Source organism: Megascapheus bottae, chromosome 11 (genome assembly GCF_031878675.1).
Source record: "Megascapheus bottae isolate mThoBot1 chromosome 11, mThoBot2.hap1, whole genome shotgun sequence".
Taxonomy (NCBI): Eukaryota; Metazoa; Chordata; class Mammalia; order Rodentia; family Geomyidae; genus Megascapheus; species Megascapheus bottae.
The window spans coordinates 25049316-25065355 of NC_143519.1; the positions used below are offsets into that span (position 1 = coordinate 25049316).

Here is a 16040-nt window from a genome sequence, read left to right on the forward strand (position 1 = left end):
AATGATTGAACATAAAAATTTAAAAACCCTTTCAGGGATATATTTCATAGAGATACTCCACTAAGATACATTTCATTTTCACCTCTATCAGTTTTATGTCAGTTAAAAGTGATATAACACAAAACCTAAATAGAATAGACATACAGATGACTGTCCCAGCAATTCAGCAATAGTGATTCTTTCAAGAAAATACAAGAAGTGTGTGCCTCATCTTTGAAATACTGGAATGGAATATGGCATTTTGCAGTGGCTCTAGGTATTTCTAATTTTATATGTGCTCTAGTGGCTTGTTTTGAGGCATTGTCTTGTTATATTAGTCTTATTGGATTGACACTTCTAGGCTCACATAATCCTCTTGCCTCTACCTATGAAGTAGCTAGGACTATTCTCACCTAAGACATTCTAATTCTCATTGTCTCACTTTAGTTAATTCTAAAAATGAACATTTTTCAGAGATCTTACTTTAATCACTGAAAACTTGACAGCCAGCACTTTACTTGATGCTAAAGAAAGAGCTGTCAAGGTAATGGTCAGCTCTCCCACCTTCATGAATTTCAGTGACCAGAGCTGTATTTAGCAGTCAGTTCTGGTAGGGCCTTTGGCTAGGGAGTGGGTAGGTGATATGTAGACCAGGGCATACTTAGCTATTCTATTCCTCTCTTGCTGATTCCATGCTACACTTTTGTGAAATGGCAATGCTCTCTGCCCAAGATAATAAAAGTTCATTTTGGATAGATTATAATTCACAGTAGACTGACATTCCTCCAGTGACATTTTCCTAAATAGCTGAGCTCATCAGGAGTGAATTTTATTGCGAAAAAGAATATCATGTGATGTATTTTACATGGGCATATGGTTTCCTAGTAAGATTCATTAATTGATTTATAATCTATTCTAATGTATCCCATGCATAATTGCTTAAACTTACTGAGCAGGCTCAGAACATTTCAGTGGGGAAATCTCAATCCCTTCCCCCCATGCCAACTTTCTCTTTCTCTGTTGATAATAGGAATGACTTATCTACATAGAACTGCCTATTTTCTCCACAAAAATGCAATATATCTTATGTCCATAAAATAGTTCCAAGGTCAAATACTCAGACAATCCATAAATACCTTATCTGAAATCATCACAGTATGAGAAGAAGCTCGGTAATAAAAATTCGAAACTTCTTCCTTAATAAGTTAGCACAACACTCCAAAGGCTATTTGACTTGATCAGAATTCCTCACATAGCCCTCAACCTTGCCTCTTTCACGTTGAGTGTACTCTTTGGTTCCTTGTTTTTCTTTTTTTGTTGCTGATTTTGTTTTCTGTTTAGTTCCCTCCCCCCCCCCCAGCAAGTTCACTTGTATTAATTTGCATTTTTAATGAATTATTTGCTTCAGTGCTTCTTTTGAGTGATGCCATATGTTTACTATTCAAGCTATAAATTCTGAGTGATTGTGTAAACACTATGGTCAGGCTTTTGAATGCAGTATCAATGTCAGCTATATTCAGGTATTTTTGTAACATTTATTATTGTATTTTGCTGATATTTCAAACTCAATGTCTTCTTTCTCCTGAGAACAGTGTATTGTCTTTTCACAGCATGTCTCCATTACCTGACACACAAAAAAATACAATCTGATTTGTCTATTATTGTGTAGCAAGAGTCCACCAAAGCAAATACAGGCCTAGGAAAAGGATGGTGAAGTCAGATTTTAATAATTCTACTTTCCAGAACTTTGATAACAAAATATAGATTTTGTCAGTTTTCTGTATAAGTTGATTTAAGGGTCATATGTGTAAAATGTATCTGACTTCTCCACATTAAAAGAGGAAAATACAGCTATACCTAAACTACCTCTGCCTACCATTTCTTTAAAAATGCCATTTTAAAATCATGCTAATGATGAAATTACATATTTTATAAAGCTTTTTCTAGAAGCTCCTCAGTTGTCTGAATGATGATTCTTAGAGCTAGTTGCAAGTTTATACTTGTTCTCTTATTTGTTTATTTTTTAGAAGTTGAGTCTTTTGAAGTGATTTCTTAACTTTCTGAAGTTCTCCTATAGTGAGAGGTGAGGCCAGAATTGGTTAAATTGATCATAGATTTGAGTTATTTTAACAGCCCAATATCAAGAGGTCAAGATAATAAAACTAGTCCTTTAGATCCATTGCTGAATCCATTATAATGTTCCTGGGTAAAATGATGTAATCGTTTTTCACCTTTGATTTCTAATTTGAGTCAGCTTACATTTACTACCATTCACATAGATACAGGACTCCTTAACCTGACAGAAATTCTTCCTTTAGGCTTAAATTCATGAAAATATGTCACTGTAAAGGTCATTTCACTGACCAAAAAATATCTGGAGAGTGATGGGATAGCAGCATCTCTCAGACCTAGCCATATTTCACTCATGTAATCCAAGAGGACATCACCTGTCTGGAATGGATCGGTGTACAGAATAAAACCTTGGCTCTTCTCAAAGCTCACTGGCTCTTCATTCTTTGGCAGTGTTGTTTCCATTTCTGAATAGAGGATTTTTTCATTCTTAAAAGTCTAAATGTTATTTTTTTTCCAGCCCTGGGGCTTGACCTCAGGGTCTGAGCACTGTCCTTGGGTCTTTTCCTCAAGGTAATTGCTCTGTCACTTGAGACATAGCACCATTTCCAGCTTTTCTATGTATATGGGATGGAGGAATCTAACCCAGGTCTTTGTGCATGCTAGGCAAGCACTCTACCGCTAGGCAAGCACTCTACCACTAGGCCAAACTCCCTGCCCCTAAATGTAATTTTTTTAAGGCTAGTTTGTCAGATAATACATGCCTATGATGATCATCCTACTTAGCAGTATTGTATCCACTTAGGAAGATGATTTAGCAATGCAAAATTATTAATATTTGCAAGTAAAAAGGATGGGCCAACCAGTCCCAATGGTCAGAATTATCCATAGAGAACTGAATCCTATATGAATCAATAGCTCATGGTCCATTGCAACCAGTGGTTTCTTAAATACTTCCTGACAGATTGACTTTCTTTCTTCCTTTTTGCTTTCTCAGTTTGACCCACATTTCCTGTGCTGTTTTTGGGAATGGCTGTGATTTCCTTCCTGGTTCCTATGCAGAGGGCTTCTGTATTTTTAGTTAGACACTTTACACTTAGAAATCTGGTAACCATTTCTAAAGACTTGAGTGTTAAAAATACAAAATGAAACTAATAACTCAATTTTTCATTCTTATTTCTCATTATGTATGTAACTCATATTCAAAGAAATTGAAATGACTACGTGACCACCACCATCAGTCATAAAAAGGCAGTTTACCAGCTGAGTGCGGTGGCTCACACCTGTAATCCTAGCTGCTCAGGAAGCTGAGATCTGAGGATCGAAGTTCAAAGCCAAGACATGCACTAAAGTCTGAGAGACTTTTATCTCCAATTAATTACTAGAAAACAGGAAGTGGTGCTGTGGCTCAAGGGGTGGGGAGGTAGTCTTGAGCTGAAGAGCTCAAGGACAGCACCCAGGCCCAGAGTTCAAGCCCCACAACCAACACACACACACACACACACACACACACACACACACACACACACACACACACACACACAAAATCAGTTTACCAGGGGTGAAGGTGGGTGATGCTGGCATACATGCATGTTGATTAAATTTTGAAGTCTATTTGTTGCTGAAGACCTGGACAAATAGGAATATACAGACTAGAAGTATCGTGTCAGAATACTGCATGTCTAAAGGAATCATTTTCCTTTCTGTAGTAGTGTATTTACATTTTTTAGTTATCTTTAAGTAGTTGTTCCAAGGAGTTGGCATTTAACAACATAGTGCATATTGATTGATGTCACTCCATTTAACATTTTCACTCATCCCTCACAAACCACAGCCAATCATTTTTCATTGTGTAAGACACAAAACCAAGGACATAGCCGTCTTCCATGCCAAAATCAAAGCTTACAAGAAGAATAAGACGCTCCTCTAGGAAATCTTGCTTTGATTTGAACCTTAATATTAATTCTTTGAACTCTACAGCAATTGAATATTCCATCATATCAAGAGTGTATTCCTTTAAACTGGTGTAATTATTCTCTTCATAGACAAGTGAGAAATTATAGAATCATTCTCTGTCAGTTTTCCCCAACTACTTACAGTCTTCAGAGAGAACTGCTATGTGCACACATAGACAGATAATTTGAATATGGCATGGCAGGTGGAAAAATTGTGGAGGCCCATCATACTATGGGAGTGCAGAAGAAATCACTAAGTGGGACCAAAGACAGTATTGGGATTGTTTTATGGAAGAGGGGTTATTTGAGCCAAATATTACAAACGTGTGTGAGTTGGGGACAGTTGGATAATATAAAAAGTAATTGGAAGAGAAATGAGTGCACAGATATGTGTGAAGGGTCCAGAATTGTCAGGAAAGTAAGGACAGTTAGAGGCTAGTTGAGTGGAGGAATATGGTGATGAGACTGTGGAATGTTCATGTTTGTTGTGTTCAGGATCCTATAATGCATGCATTTGGTGATGGCTAGCTATATTTTCTTAACCCTCCTTACCTTTCTTTCGAAATGTCAGTGTGTTATTTATTTTTCCATTCTGTTATGTGAGTCAGTATATAGCGTAGGAAATGGTGACCACTCCAGGTATTTGAATCAGATCCGGGATTTAAAATAGAGAATGACAGTCTTATGGTGATCCATTGTGGAGAAATAGGGATGGAATTTGGACCAGTCTGCCTACTACTGCTTTCATGATGCAGCTCCATTGTTAGGAACCAGATAAGGAAACAGCTACTGTTGTCTTCTGGTTACTAATGAGTTATCACTCATGATGAGTGGTAAATCCATAGTTATATAACTGCCAGTGAGGTGACCTCCATCTCACTTACCCCTTTGGCATTCCATTGGCAGAATCAAGAAGACTCATTTGTAGCCTCACACTATAAAGGGGTATAAGAAAATAGTAGCAGTGGGCAAGAAACATTATCAAACACATCTAATATAGCATTTTGTACTTATTAATAATTAGTTTGTACTCATCTTCAGGAGTCGGACAGTAACTATCTCATGGGAACTGAACTTCTGTTATTTGGATTAGAGATCACTGACCCTTTTATCCTCCTATGTTTCTAGGAACAAACAATCAAACAACATAAGGTGGTATTTTAGACATTCCAGGAAAAGTACTAAAGGGGAAATAATTTTGCTAAATTGCTTATAAAGTCTCTGGAAGTTTTTGCTTAATCTGTGTCCTTTCTTCTCTGTTAAACAACACTGTCATCTTTAAATTACATGTAACGAAAATGCTTAAGAGGGCTAATGTTAGGGATTTGGGTTCTCTAGTGATCTGAAGCTGTACATTATAAAATCAGATGTGGGAGTCAGTATTGTATTACTGTCAAGGCCACAGATTTCTTTAACAGAAACCACGGAAGTTTGTTTTGAGCCAGTAATCCACAGTTACTGATTGAGGAAATTGTGATACCATGCCCACATTTCTTGATCTCTTCTGGGTCTCTTCTCATTTCAGGTTCCTGTTTATACAATATGATTAGTAGTAGTGTTCACACTGAGGTACTGGAGTAAACAGTCTGCTCTACTAGTCCATATATGATATATGTCTTAATTCGACACGTCTTTATCCATTTATGTTTAGTGAAAGGGATTCAGATGTCTATCTGGGATTTATGCAACATTAACACCACGGTATGGGCAGATGCCAAGAATATTAATTGTACAATTATGTTTTTAATGGATTTGGAGATTATTTGGTACCCAAGCCAAACCACCTTTAGAGACACACATATATCTGTACTCCTGTGCTTGTGCATTGAAAACACAACTGTAAAAATGACACAAAAAATACTTACTGAAGGCATATACACATGAATAGACACCTAGATACATGAACCATGACATAAGCTCTCAAAAGTCTAGGCTTTTTCTGCAGATGGTCATCAGGAGAGCATGGAGTTGTGAATTCATTCTTAGTAATAAAAAAAAGTACACTTAGGTTTAGCTTACTAGTTTGTGAGGCATTGTGTGTAATTACTTTCTGCAATTTCTCCACCTTTTCTTCATTTATAAAGTGAGCGGGGAAGTGTTAACTGTAAATGTTTTTTCCTGTCATTTCAAAATATTCAGTGAAGATTGATTTTAGTCAGAAAAGTAATTCCATGGACATGTACTTCTTCATTTGTATACTGTTTATTTAAATCAGTGCTTCCTCAAATTCATTTCTAATGCCTTCTCTTTGTGGGAGACTGTAAGATTGAAACATTTTCTCTTGCTTATATATTTCATCATTTTTGAAAGTAGTTCTCTAAAATGTAATAAAATATTGAGGGTAGAACTTAAAAATCCTTTTTGTAGCATCCTCAGTTTTAGCACCTTGCTGGATTGATTAACTAGTAGTAGTATAATGTTTAGTCATCATTTATTGATGGGCTGATATCTTCTCATCCAAAACAGAAGAGGCATTTTAATACTCCTAGAGTTGTTTGTGGTATTGTTTCAAGTATATAAATGTTAGCCCAAGACACACCAAATGACCATTTTTTTTTTATTTCCAGTAAGTACCATTGTTTTTATCTACTAGAGTTTCTGGAAATATATGTGATTTGTAGTTGGCTTATTTCTCTAGGTTAATTCCAAATTATAGGTAGACATATACCTTAATTTCTCTAAAATATATGTATCATCAACCTAAAACTGGTAGTATTAAATCCTTGGAAATTCAAACCTTAATAAGGTTTGTTATTTTCTTCTAATTATGGGATTACATAACACAAAAACCAAATTAAAATTATAAATGAATCCTGCCTTTTTAGAGTTTTTTTTTTTCCTCAGAGGATATTTTATGCTTAAAAAAAGCTTGGGGCTGGCCTAGTGGTAAAGTGCTTGCCTAGCATATATGAAGACTGGGTTTTGATGACTCAGTACTCTATATACAGAAAAATCCAGAAGTGGTGCTATGGCTCAAGTGGTAGAGCACTAGTCTTGAAGAATGCTCAAGGACAATGCTCTGTCCTGAGTCCAAGCCCCAGGACTACTCGCCCCCACCCCAAAAAAAGAAAGCTTGTAAGTTATGTTCCACAGCTCACACTTACAATTCTATTTATTCCTCTGGAGGCTGAGTTCTGGAGGCTTTGGTTTAAGGTAAGCCTGCACAAGAAGTATAAGTATCCTTTTCAACCACCAGCTGGGTGATATTGTGAGCTGTCACCCTGTAAGCTACGAAGGGACCTGAGGTGAGGAGTGTTTTATTCCAGGATAGCTTGGGCAACAAAGTTCCTGAGATTTGAATTCATCAGAAAGGAACTGGTGTAATGGCATGTGTTGGTCATCCCAGCTGTTGTGGGAAGTGTAAATAAGATGGTCTTAGTCCAGATCAGGCCCAGACAAAAAAAGTGAGACTCTATTTAAAAACCTCTAGTGCAAAAAATAATAATAATGTGCTAGAGGTTTGGCTGAGCAGTGTAGCAACTGTTATAGCAAGCATAAGGCCCTGGTTTCAAACTCCAGTGCAGCCAAAGAGGAAAGAAAAATAAAATGAAGGTAACTTTTAATTATGAATCATGCAGACAGTAATAGACTTTTAGAAAAGGTTTTCTTTATTATTACTGTACTTTCAGAAAATGTAATGTATGTATGTTTGTTTGTTTATTTATTTATTTTGCCAGTCCTGGGGCTTGAACTCAGGCTTTGGATACTTTTTGCTCAAGGCTAGCGCTCTTGAGTCACAGCGCCACTCCTGACTGTATCTGTGTATGTGGTATCGAGGAATCAAACCCAGGGCTTTGTGCATGCTAGGTAAGCACTATACCACTAGGCTGCCTTCCAAGCCATAATGTTTAATTTTCCATACCCTACCTTTGCTTTAGAAGGTGTATATAATGCAGGGAACATGAACAAGGAAATAAGTTCAGGGTTCCATCACATTTTTGTCCAAAGGAGAAGCCATTTAGACCACATGCATGAGTAGCTTTTCTACATTTTAGGGGACAGAAAATCAGCCCGTTTAGGTGCAGTTTTGTGTAATAACATCCTTTCTCTTAACATTATATAAACTGTTGTCCAGTGCCAATGAATATTACTATTTCTCAAGGTTGTATGATTATTGGAATCACAAAAAGTAATGCTTTTGGACCCATACTAATGGTAGCTTCATCTTGCCTATCATCATTGTTGCCTATCCTGGTTATTTATTTAGTTGTGAAATGTTTCACTAGTAGTACTCTGTATGGAGGCTCATTTCTTGCAGGTTGCTGAGGCAGAAGGAGGTAAGTTGGAAGCTGGCCTGGACTATATTATCAGACTTAGTCTCAAAAATATTTCATATAATAATCTAGTTTATAAGAATGGTGAAACAATTACATTTTGACACCTTTTTTCTCTTTCTTACCTTACTGTTATGGTTTTTTACTGTGATAAATAATGCAAATAAAGCTAATCGTCTAAGCATACACATGTTGGTTGAAAAATCTCAATTTTCCCATATGTCTACATGGAAGTCCATCCATTATATTTTCCCTATTTACCGCAAAAAAAAAAACTGATACCTTACTTGAGCTGGTAAATTCATGGATAATTTTACACTAGTAGGTATGGCAGCTGGGAGCTAATGGCCCATTCCTATAATCCTAGTTTTTCCTAACTTCTAAGGAGACTGAGATCTGAGGTTCATGGTTTAAAGCCAATCCAAGCAGAAAAGTCTTTGAGATCCCTTCTAAATTATCCTCCTCAAAGGAAAAGAGGAGCAGTGTTTCAGTAGTAGAGAAAAAGTTAAAGGGCAGCATTCAATTCCTGAGTTCTAGTCTCCATGTGAACATTTTCATGTATTGTTGGTTACAAAACAAATTCATCATTCACATTTTTACGTATTTCATTTGAAATATATAGAATAAGTGTGCCCTGAAGCAGTTTGGGGACAAGATGGGACCATTAAAACGCTCAGTAGACAATGTCACTTCCAGAGCTCCAAAGGCCAGCATCAGTCTACACCCCTATTACCTAGGTGCCCACCGCTAAAAAACAAAAATGATGTTATCACAAGGTCATCGCCCTAATTTTATAGGTGCTGGAAAGAAATGAAAACTGTGACTCACACTTGTAACCCTTACTACTCAGGAGAAGGAGATGTGAGAAATGTGGTGTGGAGCCAGCCTGGGCATGAGAGTCCTATGAGCCTCTTTATTTCCCATTAACCACAAATAAACCCAGTAAATGGAGCTGTAGCTCAAGTGGAGGAGCACGACACAAAAAAGCTCTGGGAAAGCACCTAGGCCCTGAGTTCAAAGCCAGGACCCTCTCTCCCCTAAAATGAAGGAATGAGTGAATAAAGGAGTTAAATCTGTACCCAAGAGAAAGTTGTGGTGCCTCTAAAAAATGCTAGCATTTCTTCCTGTGACACTTGCAAATCAAGTATGGCTGTATTTGCAGGGAAAGGTGAGAGATGATATTTTTCTTAAATTTATACCATTAGTCTTGTCTGCTAGTTGCTGCCTCTTGTAAACTGTGTCCTACAAGAAGACAAACAATATGCAACCATTTCTAAACTGCTTCTTTGCTTGTATTACCCCAGTAGTACAATCCTCCATTGCTAATAGACCTTCCTTTAAGGAAAAGGTAATGGTTTTCTCTTTATATTTATTATGTGTTATAATTTCCAAATGTAGGTTGGACAGTCCCCACCACTTTGAGGTCAAGTTTTCCTTTTTCCAAAATTTGATATGTATTTTGCCTCCGTGAGACACTGTTACAAAAACATCCCTTTATGGTGATCCTTTTTGAAAACCCAAAGCAAAGACCATCTGGAAGGGAAGATTAATCTGTTTGAGAAAGGGAAACATTATTGCATATTTTAAAATATGTAACTAGCACAGAACATTTGCCTCAGGCATCAGAATGAGATTACGGTTTAGGAAAAATATTTAAATGAACCTTTATCTTTTAAAACTCTGTAAAACATGTTTTCTTTTCTTCTATAGTAAAACTTAAATATTTTAAGTTGTAGGCTGAAAAATAATGCTAATTTAAAACTAAGAACAAGAGTTCTACTAATGAATTAGAAAAATCTGTAATTATTTCTTCTTAATTTGTAAATGTTATGATTAAACTTCTTTATTATTAGTTTTATAAATGATAGGCAAAAGCCAGGTGCCAGTGGCTCATGCCTATAATCCTAGCTACTAAGGAAGCTGAGATCTGAGGATCACAGTTCAAAGCTAGCCTTGGCATGAAAGTCCATGAGACTCTTATCTCCAATTAGTCAACAGAAAACTGGAAGTGGTGTTGTGACTGCAGGGGTAGAGAAATAATCTTGAGTTGAAGAACTCAGGGACAGTGCCCAGGCCTAGAGTTCAGCCTCATAACCAACAATGAATGAATGAATGAATGAATGAATGGATGGCAAACTATGATCTTGTCAATAATTAGTAGACTGTATTTTTGTTTATTATTTTTACATTACTTTGTCTTTTGAATATGTTTTTATTACCTATAAGTAGTTATACAATGGAGTTGCCATTCAATGAAGCAGTCTATGAGTATATGTGCCTTGATCAGTGAAACTATTATTTTAGAACAATCTTAGATTTACATAGCAATTTGGCAAAGAACATGTCTATACTCGCCACCTATACATATTGGGCACTTTAACTGTTTACTGTGGTATGAGGCATTTTTAAATTAAATAACTTCATGAATTTATATTGACATGTTATTAAGTACAGTCCATAATTCACATTAAAGTTCTGACTATATTTTGCAGACATAGTGGTATATATCTATGATAATTTTGTAGAGTAGTTGTACTGTTTCAGAATTCTATTGATCCATTCAGCCCTTGCTTCATGAATGGACATAGAAATTCATGTCTGAGTTGATATTTAAAACAAAACAAATTTCAAGTAGAAATAATCATTATTTTTATGGAAGCACACCCTAGCCCCTTATTCTTCTTTAGTTACTTTTCAAATAGGGTCTAGATCTTTTGCTCTGGCCAGACTGTGCTCCACCGCCTTAGTGCCTGGAATTATAGGTATATGCATTTGGTGTTTTTGTTGTTGTTAATTGTTTTGTTTGTTTTTGTGGGTCATGGAGCTTGAACTGGGCCTAGACCCTGTCCTTGAGCTCTTCAGCTCAAGGCTACTTGCTCTACCCCTGGGCATGGGTGTTGTCTCTGAACTCTTCAACTCAAGGCTACCACCATACCCTTGAGCCAAGCCTCACTTCCCTTTTTCTAGAAGTTCATTGGAGATAAGAGTCTCTGGTCCTTTTGTGTCTGGGCTGGCTTTGAACCTTGATCCTCAGATCCCAGCCTCCTGGTTAGGTAGGATTATAGGCATGAGCCACTGTGCCTGGGAAAGCTCATTGAGTATTTTATGAGAGTGTTTTAGATGGCTCAATTTCATTTTCTACTTCATATGTTCACAAGTAATTATACTGGCCAAGAATAAATCATTTGATCTGGTACAGCTGTTGGCATGTCTTTCTCTTCCCATTGTTGTAGAATAAACATTCTTGTGCTGTTGCCTGTTGTATGTTTTGAGCGGAACTATAATTTTATATTCCGTCAAGAAAGACTTCTAAAACATCTTGTGTTCTTTAAATATATGCCCATTTGGTGGAAGAGATGCATTGTAATCTTGAATGAAAAAACCAACTTCTCATAACTTTATATATCCTTATTCTGATATACTCATTCATATAGCCTGAAGATGCTGGTTTCCATGTAATAGAATTGAACCCTGGCTAAGTTAGATGCAATCAAAATAATCTGTTATAGTCTTGTTATCTCTGACAAAGTTAGACTTACAGTCTTCAATAGTTCTCTTAAGCTATTTTGGACATCAGAAGTAAGCACAGATATGTATGTATGTCCAGTAATCATAGGCTGAATCAAATCTTAGAGTCTCTATTGTTAAAAATTTGTTCACTGAACTCTTAAGTAAACTTGAACAAAATTTGTCATGACTTTGAATTGAGCAAAATGTCATAGAGCAATTAAGAAAATGGAGGAGATAATTGGTTTGGGAGGGATGGGAAAGCCCCATGGAAAGGGTGGCATTGATCACGATGCATTGTGCTTGTGTTGTGACTTGTTGAATTGTTAATCCCTTTGTGCAATGACCTAAAGATAATAAAAACATTCTGTGTGTGTATGGGGGGGTCATGTGGCTTGAACTCCTGGGCGCTGTCCCTGAGTTCTACCCCTGGGCCTGGGCACTGTTCTTGAGCTCTCCAGCTCAAGGCTACCACCCTACCCTTGAGACAAGCTTCACTTCTCATTTTCTAGAGGTTAATTGGATACAAGAGTCTCAGGTCCTTTTGTGTCCAGGCTGGCTTTGAACCTTGATCCTCAGATCTCAGCCTATGGAGTAGCTAAGATTATAGGCATGAGCCAGCTGATAATAAAAACTTTTAAAAAATCATAGACAGTGTAATATACTTCTAAAACAGGTTACTGTGGTCAATGTGTACATCATTATCAGAAAAAAAATTGTGTCCTGCACTACAAGTTAAGTTCTAAATCAGCTGCTAGAAATGACTTAAGTCTTTATTAGTAGTACGGTAGCCAAGTCTGAGAAGTGGAGAATTCTTTTTTTTTTATGTTGTATTTTAATTATTCAGAATGAGTATTCCTAATAGTTCTTCTACCAAACGTGATAGTAAAAATACTAAAGTGCGTTTTCCCAGTATTTTTACTGGATATGATTTATCTCCAGAAGTAGGTTTTTTGGGGGGGAAGGGGCAGGGGAGCTTTGATGGTAGTTCTAAGGAAGGGTAGGTGGAATAACTCAATTGTAGAGCCTGGAGCATGAATTCATAACAGGACACTGGTTCCTAACTCAGTTATGAAGCAAACAAATGAAACAGATGTTTTCACTTAATAAAATATTTTATGAAATTTTAAATAGATGATGCTTGGTATTGCAAACTTATTTTTTTAAGGTTGATTGAACGTAAATTCACTGTTCTTTCTCAGATTCCTACAGCCTCTTCTCTCTTCTGTAAAGAAAGCCCTACTTTTATTCTCTGTAAAACAATTACCTTTGTTTCTTTCCATAGAATTGGACTCAGCTTACTCCATTGTATACTTTTGTTCCTTTAGTGTTAATCACCCTTACTGTTACAGAACAATTCTTCAGATATTTGAGGAATGCACTCATGACCCAGAGGAAAAAAGGGGAAAAATTAATAGACTCCCAAATAATAAATCATGCATCTCTTTCAAGGTATGATTCACAAAGATCAATTTGTGTTCCATTTTTCTCCCCACAGTCTCCAAACGTCCACAACCACCCCGACATGGAAGCTGTTCCCCTGTTACTAAATCATGTGAAAGGGGAGCCGCCGGAGGACGTATTACCTGTAGATCACTTCCAAACACAAACTGAGCCAGTGGACTTGTCCATAAACAAAGCCAGGACGTCCCCCACCGCTGTTTCATCCTCCCCCGTCTCCATGACAGCGTCTGCCTCTTCACCGTCGTCTACTTCAACCTCTTCATCCTCTTCTAGTCGTCCAGCCTCATCCCCAACTGTTATAACATCAGTATCTTCAGCATCATCTTCATCAACAGTATTAACTCCAGGACCCCTTGTTGCCTCTGCCTCTGGTGTGGGAGGTCAGCAGTTTTTGCACATTATCCATCCTGTACCTCCTTCAAGTCCCATGAATTTACAGTCTAACAAACTGAGTCATGTTCACCGCATCCCTGTGGTGGTACAGTCGGTGCCTGTTGTCTATACAGCTGTACGGTCACCTGGAAACGTGAACAACACTATTGTTGTGCCGCTTTTGGAGGATGGGAGAAACCATGGCAAAGGTAAGACATACAAATCCTTGATTTATTGTAGCACTAGAGATAACTGTTTACTTTGCCATTCATTGGAACATAAATTATAGGCATACATTATACTCATAAGCTCTGTGCAGAATAGCATAGAGTGAGAGATGAGTTACTAAGAACAACTTAGTAGGAATATTTCATTTCTCTCTCTCTCTCTCTCTCTCTCTCTCTCTCTCTCTCTCTCTATATATATATATATATATATATATATATATATATATATATATATATATATATATATAGTGGGGAAGGGTGCTGGGGCTTGAACTTGGGGCCGGGGCACTACTGTCCCTGAGGATTTTTGTTCAAGGCAAGCACTCTACTGCCTGACCTGAAGCTCCATTTCTAGCCTTTGGGTGGTTAATTGGAGACAAGAGTGTCACAAAGTTTCTTGCCTATCCTGGCTTTGAACCCTGATCCTCAGATCTCCACCTCCCGAGTAACTAGGATTATAGCTGTGAGTCACTATTTAGTCTCTATTTTTACTTAGAAATCTGTTTAGTTCAGAATGTCAAATATCTAACCATGTAAAGGAGCACTTACTATTACATGTTCAAATATGAAGGGAAATCGTCATTAATGGGATAATGTACGAAGTAAAATTTCATATAGGATTTGATTGTTGTGAATTTTTTAGGGAAAGTTGTTTTTTTTTTGTTTTCTCACTAGAAGTTATTCAGATAGAAAAATATAAAATTCCATGAAATTGTAGTGCTTGGAATCTGACAATTCACTTTCAGGAGCCTTGGAAATTTGGTTAGCATTAAAATAATTACCTGGGCGCTGGTGGCTCATTCTACCCAGGAAGCTGAATTCTAAGGATTAAGTTTCAAAGCCAGCCTTAGACAGACATATCTAAGGTGCTCATGCACGCACACACACACACACACACACACACACATCCATATATATATATATTTCTATATATACATATGTGTGTATGTATGTATATAAATATTTGTGTATGTACAATTAACCAACAAAAGGCCAGACTAGATATGACCTAGGGCACAAGGAATCTAAACAAGAACTCAGGCCTTGAGTTCAAGCTCTAGTACACATACACCAGAAAAATAATAAGAATACTAAAGTTAAATATTAAGCTTAAAAGGTCATATAGCTTCAGTTTTCATCATCTGTTATTTTTAATCATAAATATCAAGATGTCATTACATCAAATGCAGTGTTAATCGTCTCTTCTGGAGTTTTGAAAGTCGGTGGATAATTGCCTCAGAATTATGTATAAAAATAACTAGTAATCCAGTAAGTTTCATAGTTTTTCAGCTATTATGATGTTCTTTTTTACTCCTAAGTCCTTGGTTTTTGGGGTTCCCCTCACACCTTTTATTAAAAGGGATGTCATCATATAGTCTGGCTTTCTTTTCTACCCACTTAAAGCCACTAATGATTAATTCTCCTTCCTGTTTAAACTTGAATACCTTCACATGCTTGTCATGAGAGCTTAGAGTTGATACTAGGTACTACTTAATATTTCTTTACATTTTCCTTTGCTTTTATTTTATTACTGAATCCCATACTTAAATATGAGATAGTTTATGGGCATATAAACTACCATTTTTTTAAAAATGCTAGTAACATACTGTACTTTATTCTTGTATGGAGGCATTCTATTGGATAGAAAATATTATACACCTGTACCACAGAATTGTGCATTTACCATTGACAAGTTATCCTTTGAATCTGCATTGTTTCTTCATAACTCTACAATAAATTTTATAATCCTTGTATAAAAAATGAGTTGAAACTCAGAATTCTCCAATTTTAGTTTGAAAATGTAAAGTGTAGACATTCACTCCTCACTGAACACCTTTGCTTGTTGTATATTATGGGCCAAAAAGCGATGCCAACACCCTGTAGTGAAAAAGTAGAGGAAAAGGAGGGTCAAGGGAGCCTCTCCACAGATTTAACTCAAACTAAACCTTCTGATACTATTACTATTAATAATTACAAACAAAGTGAGAAGCCCATTGATTGAGGTGCATTAGATTTATAAACCGACTTATTAAGTGGCAGCCCCTGTACAACTACTTAAACACAACTAAAATAGAATCTAAAGCTATATTTGAATAATAATACACCTGAAAGTATATGTTTTTCTCCACAGTTGTGGGATATGATTATATAGTTTTTATAATCATGAGTAAACAAGCAATAAAATATATAAC

At 36.6% G+C, this 16040-nt stretch overlaps 1 protein-coding gene across 5 annotated transcripts in view; it reads left to right on the top strand.

The window, feature by feature from the left end:
* The window catches only part of Klf12 (KLF transcription factor 12), a 355357-nt gene that overhangs the window by 218469 nt on the left and 120848 nt on the right, over positions 1 to 16040 (top strand). For all 5 annotated transcript variants that reach the window (XM_090342036.1, XM_090342038.1, XM_090342035.1 and 2 more), the window contains one exon: positions 13284 to 13830. In XM_090342036.1, the coding sequence (XP_090198162.1) occupies positions 13284 to 13830 (547 nt within the window). The remainder of the gene's footprint in view (positions 1 to 13283; positions 13831 to 16040) is intronic.